Source organism: Xiphophorus hellerii, chromosome 21 (assembly GCF_003331165.1).
Source record: "Xiphophorus hellerii strain 12219 chromosome 21, Xiphophorus_hellerii-4.1, whole genome shotgun sequence".
Classification (NCBI taxonomy): domain Eukaryota; kingdom Metazoa; phylum Chordata; class Actinopteri; order Cyprinodontiformes; family Poeciliidae; genus Xiphophorus; species Xiphophorus hellerii.
In genome coordinates, this window is record NC_045692.1 from 15,341,925 (window position 1) to 15,362,080 (window position 20,156).

Consider the following 20,156-nt stretch of genomic DNA (forward strand, 5'->3'; position numbering starts at 1 on the left):
ATTGATGCCCTTTAAAGGTTTTCATATTTTGTCATGTCTATTCAAAAATAGAACAAAACAAAGTCATAGATAATTATTAAACCTAAGAAAAATGATGCATGGTTTGAGCATATTTTTAACAGATAAAGATCATAAAAGTGATGTATAACTTTTTTCAAATCATAAGCTTTCAATATTTTCCAGAGTGCCTGTTAATTCATCATCTCAAAGTGGAAAGAGTATGATAAAACTCCAAACTTAGACATGTACATCAACTAAAACTGACCGACTGGACTGGGCAAGGTAAACATTCATAAGAGAAGCAGGCAAGATATCCACAGAAACTCAGGAAGAATTTAATAGACCCACTGCTCAGATGAAGGAATCTGTTGACAGGACAACTATTTAAATAAGTATTCTAAAAAAAAAAACTGTGCAGGTAAGAGACACAGCAGAGACACAGCAAGTGGAAGAAGGTGAATTGGCTGAATGAAATGTAAACTTTTTAAAGAAAAAAAGCATCTGCTGTAGGGAGTATTATTCCTCAAAGACAGAAGCTGGTCAGGTTCTATGTGAAGGTGGATAAAATGTAAGACTTGAGACTGTGGTGAAGGTTCACCTTCTAGTTTGGCAACAACCTCCAAGCTCCATTGTAATGACTTGCATCAGAAAATATTCATGTGTTGACTTGTTTTGCAATTGGACATGCAAAACATGTATCTAGATGTGCACAGCTGGTGGAAACATCTCCCAAATGACTGATACTGAAATGAAAAGTATGAGTAAGTATCGAATTGAGAGACTAAATACACTTTTTAGCTTATTTGCAAAAAAACACATAAGAGTTACTATAGTCTCACTACCATGTGTCAGTTTTCTCCCAGTTAATTATGCCTCTGTCTTGGTCTATTACATGAGATCTCAACAAAATGCCTCATAGTTTCTGGTTTTAATTTTACAAAATGTGACAAGTTCAATAAGTATGAATACTTTGCAAGCCACTGTAAACAAAGTCAAACAGAAAGACGCAGACATTCAAAAAGCACTTCCAAGTTATGCAGTGGAAGATGAACTTCAGTTGACCCAAACTTCCCGACAGTATTGAATTGAAAACATCAAACTCATTTCTTACCCTAAACTTTGTATAGGGTAAGATAAACATTAATGTTATAAAACTATTAAATTTTTTTTTTTAATAAAGCAGATTTTTTTTACTTTGTTGCCACAGGTACAGCGTTGCCACAACATGATTTTTCACTCTTTTCAGGCAGAAAATGTTTTCATGCAGATACTTTTCTCTTTCCACACATTTGAACTTCAAAATGTATTGGTTCTCACCTACAAGAAGTGAAGTTACAGCTTTCAAACACAAGCATGCTGCTTGCAAAGGCAGCACGGGTGTAGGTCTGGAAGAAGACAGTGTCTTGCGGAGGCTTGTGTTGCCTCCAAACAGCTGTGGTTGCCTCTTTTGTGTTATTTGGAGGGCCTGTTGTCCCCTTCCCTATTCACGGCTTTCAAACCAGTCTCACTCACTTCTCACTCCCTGGGTTCCTCCTCACAGGTCATAAATTAAGCCGAGGGAGGGGAGGCTAGAGATCAGAAGGGGAGAAAAGGGGAAAAAAGATCAGTCAGGGCCTTATTTTAGTTACACAGTTAAACATGAAAAAATACTATTTCCAAGAGTTTCCCTGAGCAACTTGTGAGAGACATTTGTAGATTGGTAATTTAGCCGGAGCGATTAGGTTCATCTCGTTGCTGTTGACAATATATGTTATTTTAATGACCACAATTCGTGGCTAAGAGCTTCTGTGATGCTGTGCATATGTTGGTGTGCAAGAAGAAGGGTGGGTTGTGGAGTCGCAATATGGTTATGGTGACAACCAAACAGCCTCTCCTGTCAAAACAAAGCCTGCTTGTGGTGAATTAAAGCCAGTAGCAGCACAGTTCCAACCTTTTTGTTGCCATGGACTTGAGCTCAGATGGACCAAATTCTTATTTTCGCTTCCTATTTTTTGGGCTAAAGAAGCATAATAGACACATTGTATTCAGTAAGGTTGGCAGAACATACTGTAACAATGACTTAATGACATGAATAGGAGAAATATTGCACAGTTCAGCGGCTCACTTCACATGCTATTATCTCCTTTTGTGATACGGAGAGATCAAAATTATGAAATATCATGCGGCACATGTGGGATCTATTCAGCGATGTCACAAAAACTCCCATTGCAAAAAAAAAAAAGAAAAAAGAGAAAAGCGTTAAATGGCTTTGCATGGCTGTGTACGGAACCATATGGACACCTCCACATCTCCTCATTTCATACATGTTTCTTTTGACATCAATAATGCCTTGGTATCCAGTGGCGTCTGGAACGCATCCAAAACAATTATAAAGTTGCCTTGGAAACTGAGGTCCTGTGCCAGGGCGAGGCATACTGTCTGCGCTCAGATAACCACATGGAAAGTCAGAGCAAACAAAGCACTTGACAGGGGTGCAGAAATGAGAGAAATGAAGAGACAGAGGGAGGCGAGGGATGGGCAGAGGTGGAGAGACAAAGATGGAACAAAAGCTGGGTTTTTGGGGGGGAATAAAAAATATAAATGATTAATTGGAATATTTTTAAACTAGGGTATGAATACTTCAAGAAAACCTCTGTCAGTCACCAAAATTCCATAAGAAAAATAAATTATATCTACACTGAAGATCAAAATCGTTTCAAGGTTAAGCTGCCCCTTCAGTGACACACTCAATTTTCCATGTACAACATAGGGGCTAGATGCACTGTAACCTTATATGCTAACCTAATGAACAAGAGGATGAAAGTGGTGTAATGGGGGTATTTTTACATTCATCTTTAGGCTCCTCATTATGCGGCCAATCTGACAACCTCGTTAGGAGTGCACGAAAGATTACCCAAGCGTATAAAGAGCAGTACCTTTACACAAAAAAAATAAGAGCAAAGAAGAAGAAAAGGAATCTTAGAATAGGTAGGAATGTCAAGTGCAAAGCCTCTATGATTGGTACACACATGCATATTATCCAAAGGCTTTACCCCAGTGGGAGTAAGTGGGCTGTGGGAGTCAGTAAGTCAATCTGACTGTCTTTCAAAGACCCCTGACTGTCCAGTCTGTTTATTCAGATGAGAGCGACTATTTCACAGTCACTGCATCACTTTGTTTTGATCACACTGATGAAGAACATGTGTTTTGTTTCTCTGTGAGCAGTTGATATGCTAAAGAAACATGTCTGTCTGAGTCCCAATACATTAAACATTTTTATTTTACAGTTTTAAAACACCAAAGTTGTCTATTGCTTTACCCACACAAGGAAACTATAAGCGATGGCCATAAAACCAATCAATTAAAACACATTTTTAGGCATTTGCACCTGAAGTGTCAGCAGATCTGCGTGCGAGTCATCATTTGTTCTCATTAGCGTTGCTTGAAAAAAATCAGTAGCCCTTGAGAAAATCAGGTAATTTGTATTCGCAAATAAGGATACTCGACCCAACAACGGCGCACAATTTATTAAGCGGCAGCAAGTGCATTCGTGTGCATCTGTGCGCGCTGAGTAGGGTTGAGTGCAGCCCTTTGCCACTGAAGGGGTAACTCCAGCATTTGGCCAAAGTTACCCTGTGCCTTTAGCTCAACACTGCACTCTAGTGGATGCAAAGTGCCATAGTGCAAATTTAGAGTTTTTTGTGTTTGTGCTTTGATATCATTTGGAAGAATATTCTATTATTCAACTCTCCTACTCTAGGGCAATTAAACAACTTACTTTATGCTTTTAATAATTAATATGCAACATTGCAAGCTTGAAATGTATTCTCAGTCCACTTTGCAAGCAACATATTAGCTTTAAATGCAATACCATACAATACAGTGGTATTGCATTTAAAGAACATTTGTAAATGCAATAAAATTGTGGAAAATTGTGATGACAATTTTGATTATGATCACCTACATTTTCCAAATACTTCTATTTTTTACCAGTACACCATGTCCTCTCAGCTCTCTGTGAGCTGTAGCATCTCATCCTCCACAACAAACACATATCAGGTGTGAGCAATAAAGGCTGTTAGAATCCATTCAACTGGCCAATCACAATCTAAAGAATAATAAAATAAGATTCAGTAATGATGACAGAACCGCTGATTTTCAGATTGTCTGTTTCAACAACCTTTTTACAGTGTACAATATTGATAATTTACATTACCTTTGTTTTATAAACCTCATTAACTTTTCTGACTGTTAACAAGTAACTTCATACATTACCTTTTTCACTTTACTATCCCATCACTTGGATGAGAACAACCAAGGTACAGTGGATTAAACAGGATAAAGCAACTGTTTTTAGTTTTACTGCATTTCGATGTATATTAGCTGGCATGAATATCAAAATGTACACTGATTTTAACTTAATAATGATCCAAAACAGAACAACATGACTTACAAAAAATATTAAATGTAACATGGCATTGTTTCAACTTTAACTTCTGAATTCCCACACTTCATGAAGAAAGAATAGTTTCTCTACCTTTAACTTTGGCTGGGCTTTACTCATGATCTGAACTACTTTATGAGTCAACAAGCAACTTGCACTGAATATTATTCAAACAAACCTGGAAAAAAAACTACTAAAAACAGGAGTAAGGTCTTCTAATCACCTAACCCCGCGGGACTTCCCCAGCACGGGTTGGCATCCTGCTAATCTAAACGTCTACTGATGGACAGGAACCGCAACGCGGTGTTATTTCCTGATAAAATAAGAGGTAAACATCTTACAGAGTAGTTTTCGTGTGTTTTCACTGTGTACTAACATTAAGAATAATGAAATAAAATTCAACAATCACGACGGAAGTCCTGCTTTTAGCATTCACATTTGCGTCTGAGGCTAACAGGAAGTCCGCCCTAAAACCAACCCGGAAGCAACGCCCCCCAAATAAAGGTTCCGCTTCTCCACTACTGCTCTCATCTCAACCTCAGGAAAACACTATAACTGCAGACAGAATCCATCCATCCATCCATCCATTTTCTGTACACCCTTGTCTGGGTGATTTATTGTAAGTAGGACTGTGTTCAGATCCCTGCAGGAGATTAAGATATTAAACTTTTACCACATCAAAATTAATCCATCATTAAGAGCCATCTACATCTTTATATGATGATTTTTTTTTTTTGCTCAAAAATATTATTTAAAGGCTTAGAAGCCTCTATATCACATGTATCAAACTCAAGGCCCGCGGGCCACATGTGGCCCGCTACGTCATTTTAATGTGGCCCTCTCCCCCACCACCGTTTTACAGCCCCATTAATTGACTTAAAATAGGTTTTGAGCACGAATTGACTACAAACTACATCTCCCATAATGCCTTCCCGATTGTTACCAGCCAACATTACGGCTTCTCGCCACTAGAGTGCAGCAGAGTCACCTCAAGCTGATTATTAATTTTCCCAGCGAATAAAACTGAAACATCGACAAGCTAACAAGCTAAAGAGCGAAGTTTAGCTGAGCAGTTTAAAAATACTGAGCATATTTTTAAACTGAGCAGTAATTTTACATCCATGCAAACTCAAATGTAATATTTAAAACTTGAATACATAAAATCAGTTATTTAACAATATGAGGTGTTGTTTAATTTATTTTTAACATTGTATTTTCATACGTTTATGCTAGGATTGCCCAAGTCTAGTTTTCCAGACCTATCACTCTGCAAATTTAGATGCGCTCCTTCTCTAACACACCTGGATCATTGACTCATTCATAGGCCTCTACAGAACTGAGTTGCTGCTAATGAGGGAAGTCAACTTTTTGTCTGGGGTATGTTTTAGCAGGGACGCATCTAAAAGTTGCAGTCTGGAGGACTGCTCTTGGGCATTCCTGATTTATACCGTCAATGTGGCCCGTTGAGGGTGGCCAATATGCTGAAGTGGCCCTTGGTGAAATTGAGTTTGACACCTCTGCTCTATATAATCACATAGAAGACACCAAATTTATTATGTGGACTGTAATATTAAAGCACTGAGAGAAAGGTCAGGGGTCATCGTTCATATTATTATTCTTCATTCAGTTAAGTAACACAATAAATAAATCCACACCAAAAATCTGGAATTCTGATTTGTAAGGACACAGTGAATGGTTTTCTTCAGCATGCAAATGACCAGATGGCCATTGCACGGGAGTAACTCATGGAAGAACTTGACTTTTAGGTTGACAAATTTCAGCATAAGCTCCTCCTGACACTGTGAACATCCTTCAAAATTTGGAGTAAGCTGTGGAACCCTCAGATATGGCAAAAACACCTAATGCTGAATGTTTATCCCACTAACCAGAAATCTGCTTCTAAATTTTTCACTTTGACAAATTTAATAAATGCTTAAAAAAAACTATCTTGTCGAAAGATGAATTAAAAGTAGTAATCCATGCCTTTGTAACAAGTGGACTGGTTTGTGCTGTAATTATCGGTACTTGTACCTTGGATTTATTAAATCATCTTTACAATCCTTTCAGTTCATACTGCTGCACATGTTTTAACTGGAATACAAAGAAGAGTGCATGTCCCTCCAATTTTATCCTCTCTGCAATGCTTGCCTGTCCATTTTAAAGTTCATTTTCAAACTTCTTTATTTGTTTTTAAATCTTTAGATGATCTTGCCCCTCTGATCTACCACACTTATTTTTACTCTTATTAATTTTATCGGTTTTAAAATGTCATGTTTTGTTACAACAAACAAATATATATAAAACAACTGCTCTCTCACTATGCTGAAATTTAGTTGTGTTTATGTAAATATAGTTATATACATTAGGAATCATAGATTTAAACTTTGACTCCAAGAGTGGCCAAACAATAAATTCTTATTCTCTGTTGTTGACTCAAACTTTATCTCTGAGTTGATAATAAGGTAGAAAAACAGATGAAACACTTGATAGATGTATGTTGTTATTATTATTTAAGGATTTCCTGCATTAAAACTCCCAGCTTTCAACACCTTCGTGTGCTCTATTTATTTCCGCTCTAGTCGCTTCTATTTGCTTCTGTTCGCTTACTGTGCTATATTCCCATTGGCGCAGGAGAGTAGGAAGTGCTGTGACGTCGTCCAATCAGATTAGAGGTTTATTCCACAGCTTTGCTTCCATTCTGAGTGACCCGTTATTATTGGAAGTAGCACGTCAAACATCGGTGAGTATTTATTTTTCACGCGTTTTATTTCTCGGTTTTAATGTGGAGTTTCAAGCTGTGGGCGACACGCGTGGAAAAAGTAGTCTTACGGAAAGCTTTGCCCGAGTGTTTCAATGAAGAGGTGGGCAGATGAGACGTCGGTGTGCGCTCGATTCTCTCCAACTGACGAGACGTTAGGAGTAAACCATGCATAACACGACCCGTCGCCGCGATCTCCATTGATGCAACCTCCACAAAGGAGGGACACGGCTGGCGTGCCTATTGTGGGGGTTCGCGTTTAAGTCTGTTGTTCGCGTGTAAACTAAAGCAAGTAAGAGGATTTCCCACGCCGCCGAGTTATATCTGGAAGCTTTTCACTTCCAGATATAACCAGGAATGTCTGTGTCGCCCACCAGCACGTAGACCCCTGTAGCACTGAGATCCCCCGGGCGACACCGATGACTTGAGGGAAAACACACGTCCTAATTTTTTTTTTTATATATATATATTTAAAGATATTAACTTTTTTTTCTTTTCTTTTTTTTTAAAGAAGCAAAGACACTGTCTGAATTTCCTCAACTGCGATGGTTCAGCATTTGTTTATGACTGTGACCTAAATTCTCACAAGATGGCGCCAGTTTGCTGTTTTAAACAGTTTCTTACACATCAACAGGTCTCCCAGCATTCTGAAGACATGAACATGTACGCGGTGCCCAGCCCAGGAATACCAGGGTGTCCGCCAGGATTAGAGTACCTGACAACTGTAAGAGCATGTTCCCCTTAAAGTGCACCTTGATATGCATTGAAAAAGTTAAAAGTATGTTCACAGTGCCTTGCGCAAGTAATCACCCCTCTTGGCATTTTTGTTTATTTTTGTTACAATACAACATGTATTTAAATGTCTTTATTTAATCTAATTTCTAGATAATACATCTGCACAAAATATTCTAAGTTGGTGAAGTGAAATAAAGAAATATCTTTATGTAATAATAACAATAACTTAAAAATATGCATGTATTCATCCCTCTTGCTAAAAGGGTGAATACATGCATAGATTTAAACTTTGAATACATACACCTAAAACGTTTCTGGTGCAACCAGTGACCTTCAGAAGTTGCATGTTTGATGAAATGAACTACACCTGTGTGTCACATGATCTGTCACCATACACCTTTGGTATCACTTCATGCATTGTCTCATTTGTCCAAGCCTTGTTAACCCTGTCACATAATGTCTAAAACACCTCCCAACAACCTCCCTTCTTTGTTTCTATTTTTATTGGTTGCATAAAAAAAAAAAGAAATACTTATATGTGGTTTTCCAGGTGGATCAGCTCCTCATCAAACAGAAGGTTGAGGTTGTTGAAGGTACAGTATATAGCATGAGTATTTTCATTTTCTTTTGCCGCAACAACAGCTAATGTTGTATGCTTCAATTCACACAGCCCTAGTCGGTTTTGAAAGCAATAACAAGTATGAGGTGCGAAACGCCATGGGTCAGAATGTGTTCTACGCCGTCGAGGAGAATGACTGTCTGAGCCGGCAGTGCTGCGGCCCCCTGCGGCCCTTTAACATCCATGTCCTTGACAACTTTGGCCAGGAGATCATCAGCGTCACCAGGCCGCTGAAGTGCATGTCTTGCTTCTTCCCATGCTGTTTACAAGAAGTGAGTTCAATCACCTGGTCACGAATTGGATCTTAGAAATCAAATGGGAGCATTCAAATGTTATTTACACTTCTTTTCACCAGTATTCAGCCCCATTTTTTATACTTGGCACGTTACTTTCATTATTACATTAATTTTGTTAGGACTTTATGTGGCAGACCCATAGAAAGTAGCAGGCTAATGTGGAGTAGAAGAAAAATTATGCATGCTTTAAAAAAAAATTATGATAATAATAAAATGATGAAAGTTTCAAAGGACATTTTACTTCTATGTCCCTAAATAAAATGCCACCCAAACCTACCAAGGTTTGTTTGTCTGGTTCAATGCACAGGTTGAGAATGGGGAGCTTTGAAACAGGGAAGAGGCCAGTGATCGCTGCAGAGAGCCACAACTCAGATGGGAAAATCTGTTGATAGGACAAATCATCATTTTTCACCTGTACAAATTTGGCCTTTATTGACAAGTGACAAAAAATACAGTTCTGAAGGTAAAGCCAGCAAAATCTTCTCAACAGGACACATTAAACATGTGGAAGTAGGTGCGTAGGTCAGATGAGGCCAAAAACAAACATTCTGACCTTGCAAAACACTATGTGTGGCAAAATATCTATAGCCACACAACATCCTTATCTCACCATTCCATGGTAAAGCAGTGGTGCCAGCACCATGGTGTGGGGATGTTGTTCTTCAGTTTGGACAGGAAAGCTGGTCAGAATTGATGGGAAGATGGATGCAGCTAAACACAAAGCAGTAAGTGGCTGTAAAAGACTTGAGACTCAGGAGTAAGTTTATCTTCAAGCAGGACGACAACCTGCGTAAATAAATTTTATTTAAGAACTCTTAAATAAAATTCTAATCAAATAGGTTTACTTTTGTGGCATCATGTCAAAACGTTCAAGGTTAATGATACTTATGCATGACACAATATTTGTTCTTTCTGTTTTGCATGTATTTTGAAAGCGTGGTGGTTTAGGGTGTGTAAATACCAGTCACATTTCTCTGCCTCTTACAGCTGGAGGTGCAGGCTCCGCCCGGTAACACAGTGGGCTACGTGATTCAGCAGTGGCATCCATTGTCTCCTAAATTTATCGTAGCAAATGAACACAATGAACCTGTACTGAAGATCCATGGGCCCTTCTGTGGCTGGAGCTGCCTTCCTGATGTTGACTTCGAGGTGGGGCTCTTTATTTAAATGATTTGAATCAGTCATAACAGTCTAACAGCTTTTCCCTTTAACAAATGTCAGGGAGTTTGCAGTGAGGAACAGGACACACTCACATTTCGGTACAATCTGGCCTTTGTTCTGTGGTTCGCATAGTTTTATTAGACTGAGCCGTGAAGGGGGATCGGGGTCAGTGATGTAGACGTTTTACAAGACCCTGAGGATGGGAAAATGAAACATGTTTTATGGCCATGATTTCTCCCTCAGGTCTTTGAAAACTTTACAGAAATAAAGACATTCCTTTGGCCATGAGTAACGAAATACATAAATATAAACTGCTCACTGATCCTTATCCTAATTCAACATACTCCTTTTCTATGTCATGGATGCTTTTTATCGCAGATTTTGACAATGGACGAAGTCAGCAAGATTGGAAAAATCAGCAAACAGTGGACAGGACTGCTACGGGAGGCATTCACAGACGCTGACAACTTTGGCATCCAGTTTCCCATGGATCTGGATGTGAGGATGAAAGCTGTAATGATCGGCGCATGTTTTCTCATTGTAAGTGCAGCATAAAAATATTTTTCATATGTACTTATAGCAGTAAATCAGCCTGAAATGTGATGATGACCTGTAATGTCAAGATCTTGTAAAGGATGCAGTTTGGGGATTCTCACATTGTAATTTGCAAGCAAGAATCTCTATAAGTGCGGCTGCTGCAGACACCATAGCCTCGTTTGACCCTGCTCTCATTGGGAATGTAACTTGTTGCTGGTAGTCAGGATCTTCATGGAGCTTCTAATTAGATTACCACTGAGGCTACATTTAGTATTATTTATGACCTAAAACGAACTCAGTGACATTAAATCCAAGACTGTTTGAGGTACAGTTTGAATGACATGTTTACATTGACCTACAAAGACCAGGAATGCCATTTTAATTTGGGGGTTTGATGATTTATTTGATTATTTTTCTTACACAGGGTTGAATTTAGAGATTGTTTTCTTCCCCACACAGGGTCAATTGTTTACATACGCCCAATTAAGTATTTAAGTAAATATCCTGAGGCAAGTTGACCACAGGCTTTCTTTAGTCTTCAGCAAGCTGCTAGCATGATTCTGGCTTTAAAAAATGCAATCTTGCAATTTTGGTTGTCTAAAGGTGTAACGAGGCAGAATCGGAGGGGTATTTCAGCTACTTTTCTAACATGGACTTGACTGTTAAGGGTAGTTTGCAAATTTCCAGTAGGGCTTGGCTTTCCGAAAGCTCACTATTATTCTATTTTATCTACTCTAAAGAAAGATTTGGTGTGTGCTTCAATTCATATAGAGAGGGATGGAGATGAAATCCTTCTTACTCATAATTCCTTCAATTTTGTGCCAGCACTGATTGCAGCAAAAGAACCTAGCAGCATAATGCTACCAACACTCTGACTGACAGTTGAAACAATGTTTGTTGGTTGGAAAATCTCACCTCTGACTCTTCCAAACATATATCTTGTCAATTATTGTCTCATCTATCCATAACAATAAGGCATTGGTTTCCCTTTTGGCACCTACAAAGTTCAGATGAGTTTGAAGGTGTTGACTTTGGATTGAGATCTTCATTTTAGGCCTTTAGCCTTTCATTACATGGTCACGTTAAACTCTGGTTTAATGTTTTTAGTTTTACATAAAATCAAGATCTAGAGTTAAGCATTGGATACAGTTTAGTATCACTATACCAAACTCGCATCGAAATTGACTTTTGAATAGATAAAGCTGGTTACTATTAATCTTTTGGAGTGACCTCCCCAAAGCCTTCACTGCAACTGTGTTTTGTGGACCAGACTTAAAAGTTGAGTCAGCACCTGGATCAAACTAATAATAATGAGCTGCACATACAATAAAATAAAGGTAAAATATGATTTATTGACTAACTGTCGATTTACATTCAGTAAATGTATTCCAAGCCGTTTTATGATACATTTCCACCCAATAAGTGTTACATGAATACCAGTTTTAGTTTTGGCTTCATTAACACTTTCTTCTTGTTCTCGTTAACAACAGGATTTCATGTTTTTTGAGACTACCAACTGAGACTAGGAGCCAAGCAGGATTTCTACATCACATTCTTGGTGGAACAAGGCCACAAGCCATGATGATCAGTCCCAAAATACAGATCGCTCAAACAACCTTCAATAAATAGAATACAAAAATGAGCCCAAAAGTTCTAACATTGCATGAACAATGAAATGTAGAAGGCTTGTTTTTGCTTCAGCTGCTCAGGTTTGTTTGTCATGTTTCCGTGACTGTGTGGATTCTGTTATTATTTTTAATTTTTTTGAATAGCAGTGATTGTATGGATGTTGCTGTGTTTATTTATAGGGTGTATTTACATAATGGTTACTGATTACATATTGAGCCCAAGAGTTTTAATAACTACTATGAAATATTTGTTTACAGTAAGAAGACACTGGTTTAAGATTTAGAAAAGGAAAAACAGCCATGTTCTGTTATACACTTTGAAAAAGTATGCTAATAGAATTTTGTCCATTCAGATATTTAACACACTTGTTGCCAATTTTAGGTGGCGTGGTAAAGGATTCATGTAATGTAGAAGTTTGGAATTGTGAAAAGCAAACAAGCTTTGAGTGTGTGTTAAGTGCTACATATACTGTAATGTTTTAAGGTTTTGCGGCATCTATAATATTATTTACACAGTGGGTATTTTATTTTTTTAGGGATGAACTGTAGCTTCCTATGACATGTCAGCAGTGACCAGGAGAGGGAGCTAGATAATTACTTAGTAGTGGTTCATTTTTCCAAATGAACAATTTCAAAACTCACTAATAGAAGTTGGTTATCTATTTGTTATTTTTCCATACTAATCTGTATTTTTGGACAAACTCAGGTTGAAATGCATGCTGTTGTACTGTAGTTCTGATTACTGCTGATTTTGAAAATTACACACCTGCATTTAATTCTACATATATCAAGGTGATTTATTTATTTATTTATTTTTGTTTCCATTCTGTGGAGCATGCATGGCATGATCTGTGTGTCCATGTTCTTGCAGTTCCATTGTGATAGTTTTGCAGTTTAAATATTTGAAAGCATACAAAGCCAATAGGTTCTATTAAAGCCACTGGCAGCTACTTGCTCTTTGATCAAGTGAAAATGTAACAAGGAAGACATGGATTATGTTCTTAATAATGCCAGTATTTTTATAGTCATGTTTAGGCGTTTTATAATTTTTTTTGTTTTGGCTTTTTTTTTTTTTTTACAATCCCCATCAATTTGCAAACTTTGAAAAAAAAGACCCATCTTAAGCCATTTTGTCATATTTAAGTCCTAAAATTCTGTAGACTTTTATTTTTGTAAAGAATACTGCCAGTTAGAGAAATTGATTATACCTGTGTAAACCTAAGATGTCCTCTGTCAACAGTGTTTTACTCTTGCCTTCAGTGAGCCGACACTTACTTGTAGAATTACCATAAGTGGATTTAATTCACCAGATCTATTTCCGTTATTGATTTCGAGACTTCATGACTAGATCTTGAGTTGGTTGTCTTTTTCTAATTTAATGGCATACATACTGTATTACCAAGGTAAACCTGGTAAAATATCATTTCCAGTGATCTGATCATTTTTACAGCACAGTACAAGTTTGAGATGCTCAGATGCATTTTGTTTGTGCATAACCATTGGTTTGGGACAGAATGTGATGCAGTGTAACTTTTAAACAGATAAAGCCTGTATTCTACCTTTGCACTAATACTGTGAATTAATAAAATGTTTAGTCCTTGCAATGTATTGAAACTGAGCTTGGCTTAAATTGCGCGAATAGTCTGTAAAACCACCTCAATAAAATTTGCAAAATTGTTCAATTGCAACTTGTTCAATTTTACAGTTTTACTTTATTGAAGACTTTCTGGAAGCTGTCTATGGCACTGTATTTCCAGTCTCAAAAATATACATACACCCCTCTCTGATATCTGGTTTGGTAGCCCTCACTATGCATCCCCCTTAATTTCCTATTTTGAGCTGTAACTCAAGGAAGAATGGGAAAAGAAAATCTGTTTCTACGTGTTCATTTCTCTCTGAAAGGGTTTAGCTGCATATCTAATGACAACCAGAAAACTCCCCTCACCCCTAGAAAGAAAACATCTCTGATTCACTGCTGGAAAACATTCATTTCTTGATTAAACTGAATATTGTACTACAAAATGAGAGGTTGAGTAATAGTCAACATTTGGTGTGAATTAGATTTAGCGATCACAGGAATACATAGATGTCAATGACACAGTGATTTGCTGCTTGAGAGATCTCAATCTGTGGGAAATAAACACATTTTAGCTGGTGCAAGTGAGAAGATGTCAAGTGGAACACCCTGTTTGGACCAAAGCTTTAACGTGTTCTTATGGACACATGTCAAAACTTGGCTTCTCATAAACTGTAAAGTATCTGTATGCTCTCTATATGGGAGTCAGGCAATTTAAACAAACAGCAGTTGAGACATTTTTGATTCGTTCTGTTTGACTGAATAGGATTTGCCAGATGGACCAGCCAGCGGCTATTTGTTATACCCTGTTTACACCCCTGACAGATTCCCATTGTATTGGGAAAAAAAAAACATTTAGTTTTTAACCAAGCAGTCCCTGTTCATTAAACATATCTGGATTGTCTTATTTTTAAGAATATGGACCTTAAATATAATTTTAAATGCTATGATTTATCTTTTTAATCAGGAGATTTTTTTAATGCAAACTGTGGTTCATAAACATATACAGATCTGAGCCAGTGGAGCCATTTCATCCTGTGACAAGTCATTCAAAAAATTAATTTAATCATTTCTGCAACTTAGCATGCACTGGGAGCTCTGTGGAATGCATTGTGCTCTGTAATGGGGTGACTCTGTCGGGGTGTTCACAAAGGCACTCACTGGAATTTGAGCTATTTGTGTTTCAAACATAGGGGGACAAACACATGGCTGAATCCACATCTGTGCAAGCAAAGCCTAAGGAAACAACACACCTAGTAGGTTAAAGACAGAATCTGTAATTGTCACATAATTATTTACTTTACTCTGGAATGAGAAAGACAAATCAAGTATAAAAGAGGAGCTAAAGTTAAGCTCTTCATAAGTCAAGCATACTGTATTGGCTAAGTGGGTTGCACTATTTCACTCACCCATGTCCACAGTCAAACAAGGTCATGACAGCATCATGATGTGGGACGATGGCTGCAAAGCTACAGACTAATAATTAGCAAGCCAGTTTAAAAGCCATCTGGATTTTTGACAGGTTTGAAAAGAAGTCAGATTTCAGTAAAACGTGGTTCATAAATTAAAGTGGCCCAAAGGATACATAATTTAGACAGTCTAGACTAGTCTTAGTGGTGGAACTAAAAATTCCAAAAAGCACTGACAAAAAAAGAGGTGGAAACATCTAAGAGTAAAACATTTGATTGTTGCTTCCCTGCCTATCCAAACACTAAAACCAAAAATGGACAAACAGAATTAATGGCAACTCCTAACAACCAAAGCCACATCCAATAAACATAGATTCAAAAACATTTCTTTAAGTGTGGCAGGATGCCTGTTGATGGAAGCAGAGGATGGGACTTAGGTTCTGCCTCTGGGTTTGTATGTCCTAGGCAGCCAGTCAACCCTGAAGAGAGCTCTCCATAGTCATTATGGAGAGCTCAATCATAAAACACACACACAAGGCTCAAAACACTAAAAACAAATGAACTTAAAAATCTAAAAACACACTACTGCTTCAAGTTTAAGTCCCAGTTGAAGAAAATCAAAAAATATCCAGTGAAGAAAAACTATCAAAGAAAAAAAAAAACCACAACAAATAATGTAGAATAATCTTCAAACTTATGAAAATTAACATTCAGAAGAAAATTTAATAGTGTGCAGAAACGTCTGATGAAAGTAATGCTTGCCTCTTAAGTTAAATGGAAAGAAGACAAACAGTCTTACAGGAATCTAGGATTACACACTCTAAGTCAAGTGTGGCAGCACTTATCGAAACCAAATCTCGACAGGGCGATTAGTCCTCATTCCAACTGATTGTGCAAGTTTTCTTTTGGTTCTGATGTTTTTTCTTTTTCATGTCGGAGCCTGAATCTCAGTAGTCCTATGTAAGTGGAATATCCAGGAGACGATCACAACTGATCAGCTAATTAGTGGCGAAATTTGGAAAATGTTTGGCCACGTCATTTTACAAAGCCAGTTAAAAGAAAAAAAAAAAATTGGAACCTAAGATTTTTCTTACCACATTATTTGCACTCCGTGACACGGAAAGAAATGAATGCAAACACGTTTTGACTGTTTACAATTCCTCTGGCTAAAGCAGCCTCCCACATTAAAACATAATCTTTCCATTCAATAAAACGATAAACATAGATCACAGAGTCTGATACATTAATAATAATTTAAAGTTAGCACTGAATATAAAGGAAATCTATATTATTTTAAAAGCTCAATCACTTTTTAAATAATAAAAGAAAGAACTTTAATCACATTTCTCTTTATATAAAACAAACACATTGTCATCTTGTTCTGTTTGTGTAAAGTTATTGTTTAGTTAACCTTCTCTATCATTTGAGGGTGATGGTGACCGAGCATGGCAGATCCTGTGCTTCCTGGGCAACTACTTTCACCCTTAATTTGCAATAAACAGCCCTATCATCCTTTTAAGTTGGATCTCTTCTTATAACCCTAATTAGACAATTAGGGTCAAATTAAAGCTATTTACTTTTAAGCTTTAAAAACTGCTAGATTGCCTAGATAGCACATGGTGTTGAGTTTTTAGATGCCAAGGCTTTTTAAACAGGGGTTCCTCTTTGCTACACTAACACAGTAACCATGTTATGAATATGCCTGGTCAAGGTATGGTAAGTACATTTCAGATCCTGTTTTTAGGTAAATGGACAAAAGTGACTTGCTGAAAGACTAAACAAAAATTCCAGCCAAATCTTTTTTTCTGTTTCTCCAAAACTGTGATGCTGGTGCATCAGGTTCAGGAAAGAAACCAGAAATGTCTGTTCCCAGCAACACTCACCCGTAGTGTTGCCAGACCAAAAGAGGGTCCCTCCATCCAGTTCTGAGTTTACTTAATCTCCTCCAAGTGGGACATGCCTTGAAAATCTGCAGAACAGCAGCTTTTCTACTTCAAACTTCTCTATGATGATGGAGTTCCTCACAGTATCTGTAAGGTTGAGCCCAGCCACCCAACAGTAGAAGTTTATTTCTGCAACTTATGTCCGAAACCTTATTCTTTCAGCCATGATCCTTATCTAATGGGTCTAGTTGACAGCAGGTCTTTGGCAAACCACAGACCAGAAAGTATGTTCCAGATATCAAGAGGTCACACTTCTCAACCTCCTTGGAAACATATTACAGTGTTTGAAAAAAAAAAAAAAAAAGTTTTTGACCATTAGTTGAGATTCAGATTTAGAAGATCTGTGGCTTTTGTCCACCGTCGTAAAGTTACCGAGGTGTAAGAAATGTGGTTTTATGGACCTCATTTTGCTTTGTGGATCTGCATGCTTTATGGCTTATCCAGTTCTTGAACAACTAAAGCAAGAGCTCTTATCACAAAACTGAGCTTGTTCCCATTGAACAAGCTCAGTTCTTGTTCTCAGTCCTGTTATAGATGTTTATGAACAACATCTTAAAGTGTAGTCATGGAGACGAGGGTATGTTTGAAAAACTCAGGGTTTTATCTTTGCTTGTCTGTTTGTTCTGTTTCTGCATTCAGGCTATGATGTTCTGTGTGTAATGCTGAGTATGAAACAGCTGAGAGGTGTGTTAGCGCCTTTAAATCTGCGACCTTAGTTCTCCGTCAGAAAAAGGTGGGACTACTGAATACCTGACTTGCGGAGGGAACAACAATCTTTCTATCAAAACAAAAATGAGAACGTAAAAGTAAATAACAAGAAAGGGCTTTTAAAGAACTGTTTGTACTAGTGACCCTTAATTGCAGTAATTAGACAGGAAAAGGGCAGAGAGTGGAAGATATGCAGCAAAGAAACTATGCACGACTGCGTCAAAGATTAATAGCCTCTTTACCTCTGAATCGCGTGCCACCCCATAATCAAACAGGTTTAACATAAATCTACATAACATAGTTCTCTAACAATGTGAGAGACATAGTAACCAAATTAAAATATCTTTTGTTTTCCCTGTAAACAATGTTCAAGCTGCCCTATGCCCAAACTTCTCCCCATGACCAGCTGGATATATAAATATATGATGTGTCACATTTACTGGCAGGACTGTCTTCAATGATTGGAATCAAAGCATTGTTTTTGTTGTCTCCAAACTTAACTAAAAAAGCTAATTAGTAGTGTGTGACTGTCCCTTATGGCAATCAGAGTGCACTCTAAGGAAAGGTTTATAGGAAGGTTTATTTATTTTTTTTTTATTTTCACAAGCTTTGTGGTTTTAACATCTGGTTGCCATATAAGGATATTCTAATGAAACTGCCTAAAGAACTCATTATGTGTAATTCTGAGAACACTGTCCAAGTACCTCAATTTGCCAAATGTAAAATTAAATGAGGTATAAGATGTGCAAATATCTTCCCTGTTGCTCACATTTTAAAAAAAAAATCCTAGATAAAGTTTGAAGTGAAATAATCAAAACCTCTTACAGACAAGTTTTGCATGAGTACTAAAACGTAAAAAAAAAATCACTGGGTAAAGTTCTTGAGTCTTTTATTAAACAAACCAATAGCAAATATAGCAAATCCTCTTAAGAGGTCCTTTATAGTCCACCCCTCCACCACACCCCAGGTCAATAGATGCTTTGCATTCCCATAAGTGTGACCAGAAGAGTCTTAACTAAACAGGGCATGGCACAGAGATTACATTTTTTTTTAGGAGGATGAGCTGACTAAAGTAAATGACCAATATGCTTTCCACCAATCTGGATTATAATTAAACTTTCTGTGAAGTGATCAAAGAGTTTGGGATAAAAATACAACCCATTCTTTAACAATCACAGAGCAATTGTGGGTTCCTGAGAAAAGGTTTAGGGGGCTGAGTTTCTAGGTTATGTGACTCACCAGCATGATTACAAAACCATCCAGTTTTACCACTAAAAGAAGTTGAAAGTGGTGTAGAAAGTAGGTTGAAATCCAAGGTTTTTCCCAACTACTTCTGAAAGAAATTTGCTGTCTTGTGTAGCCTATGAACAACTTTCTAAATAACCTAACAGTTTTGTAGCTATTGAAGAAAACAAAATAAGTTAAAACGAAATGTTAACATGGCTACGTTCACTTGAAGACATTTTTTGCTTATTATTCAGCAACCTTTTTGCAGTCTACTTTCTAAGTGTAGTCTAATTATACAGTGCTTGCAAACCCACTGTCTCCACAACAGCACCAAAACAGAGGATACATCACTGCTGTCAAGAAACGGCATCATTAATGCTCGTCATCAGGGAAGTCTGCAGACTTGTGAGTTGATAAAATAATTAATAAAACGAAATAGAAAAGCTGACACTGTCCAATGTGACATGAAAAAAATTCCATGTGTTTTTTTGTTTTTTTTTTGGCTAAAATGTTTATTGCTTGAGGGTCATTGCAGCATCCACTGATACCTGGGCAGAGTGGAGATAATTATTTGCAGCTTTGCCTTGCTGTCCACACAGGCTCCAAGCCTTTTACTCTGTCCTCCTCCAACTAACCACATCCACTTCTTTACTGAGGTATTTTACAATTTTTGAGCAATTAAATGTCATTTTCTCGCCCACACCTCCTGTACTCCACATTTAAAATTGTCGCCAGTCTTACTGCCACCACCTACCTACAGTTTACTATGTGTATGTAAGTACTAACTCAGAATGGTAGAGTTGTACAAACACATTGTCTTGTAAAATATTTTGAGGTTTTGCATTGTTGTATTACCAATGTAAACCTTAATGTGATTTATAGGGATTTTAATTGGCTAGACCAACACAAAGTAAACACAAAGTCGGCCTTCTATCACCTGAAGAACATTTCCAGGATTAAAGGACTAATGTCTCAGCCAGATCTAGAGAAACTCATCCATGCGTTCATCTTCAGTCGTATTGATTATTGCAACAGCGTCTTCACAGGTCTGTCCAACAAATCAATCAAACAGCTGCAGCTGATCCAGAATGCTGCTGCTCGCGTTCTCACTAAGACCAGGAAGATAGAGCACATAA

At 37.5% G+C, this 20,156-nt stretch overlaps 1 protein-coding gene across 2 annotated transcripts; it reads left to right on the top strand.

Annotated features, from left to right (window-relative positions):
- The first annotated feature begins 7,076 nt into the window (after positions 1–7,076).
- On the top strand, positions 7,077–13,845 carry LOC116712059 (phospholipid scramblase 1). Of its 2 annotated transcripts, none has more exons than XM_032551789.1 (7): positions 7,077–7,163; positions 7,816–7,905; positions 8,467–8,509; positions 8,587–8,807; positions 9,819–9,980; positions 10,371–10,532; positions 12,020–13,845. In XM_032551789.1, the coding sequence occupies exons 2-7, from the start codon at positions 7,837–7,839 to the stop codon at positions 12,047–12,049; spliced, it is 687 nt and encodes a 228-aa protein (XP_032407680.1). In that variant the 5' UTR covers positions 7,077–7,163; positions 7,816–7,836; the 3' UTR covers positions 12,050–13,845. The 2 variants fall into 2 exon arrangements, with proteins under 2 accessions (XP_032407680.1, XP_032407679.1); XM_032551788.1 differs by lacking the exon at positions 7,077–7,163 and adding an exon at positions 7,222–7,473.
- Positions 13,846–20,156: the final 6,311 nt, after the last annotated feature.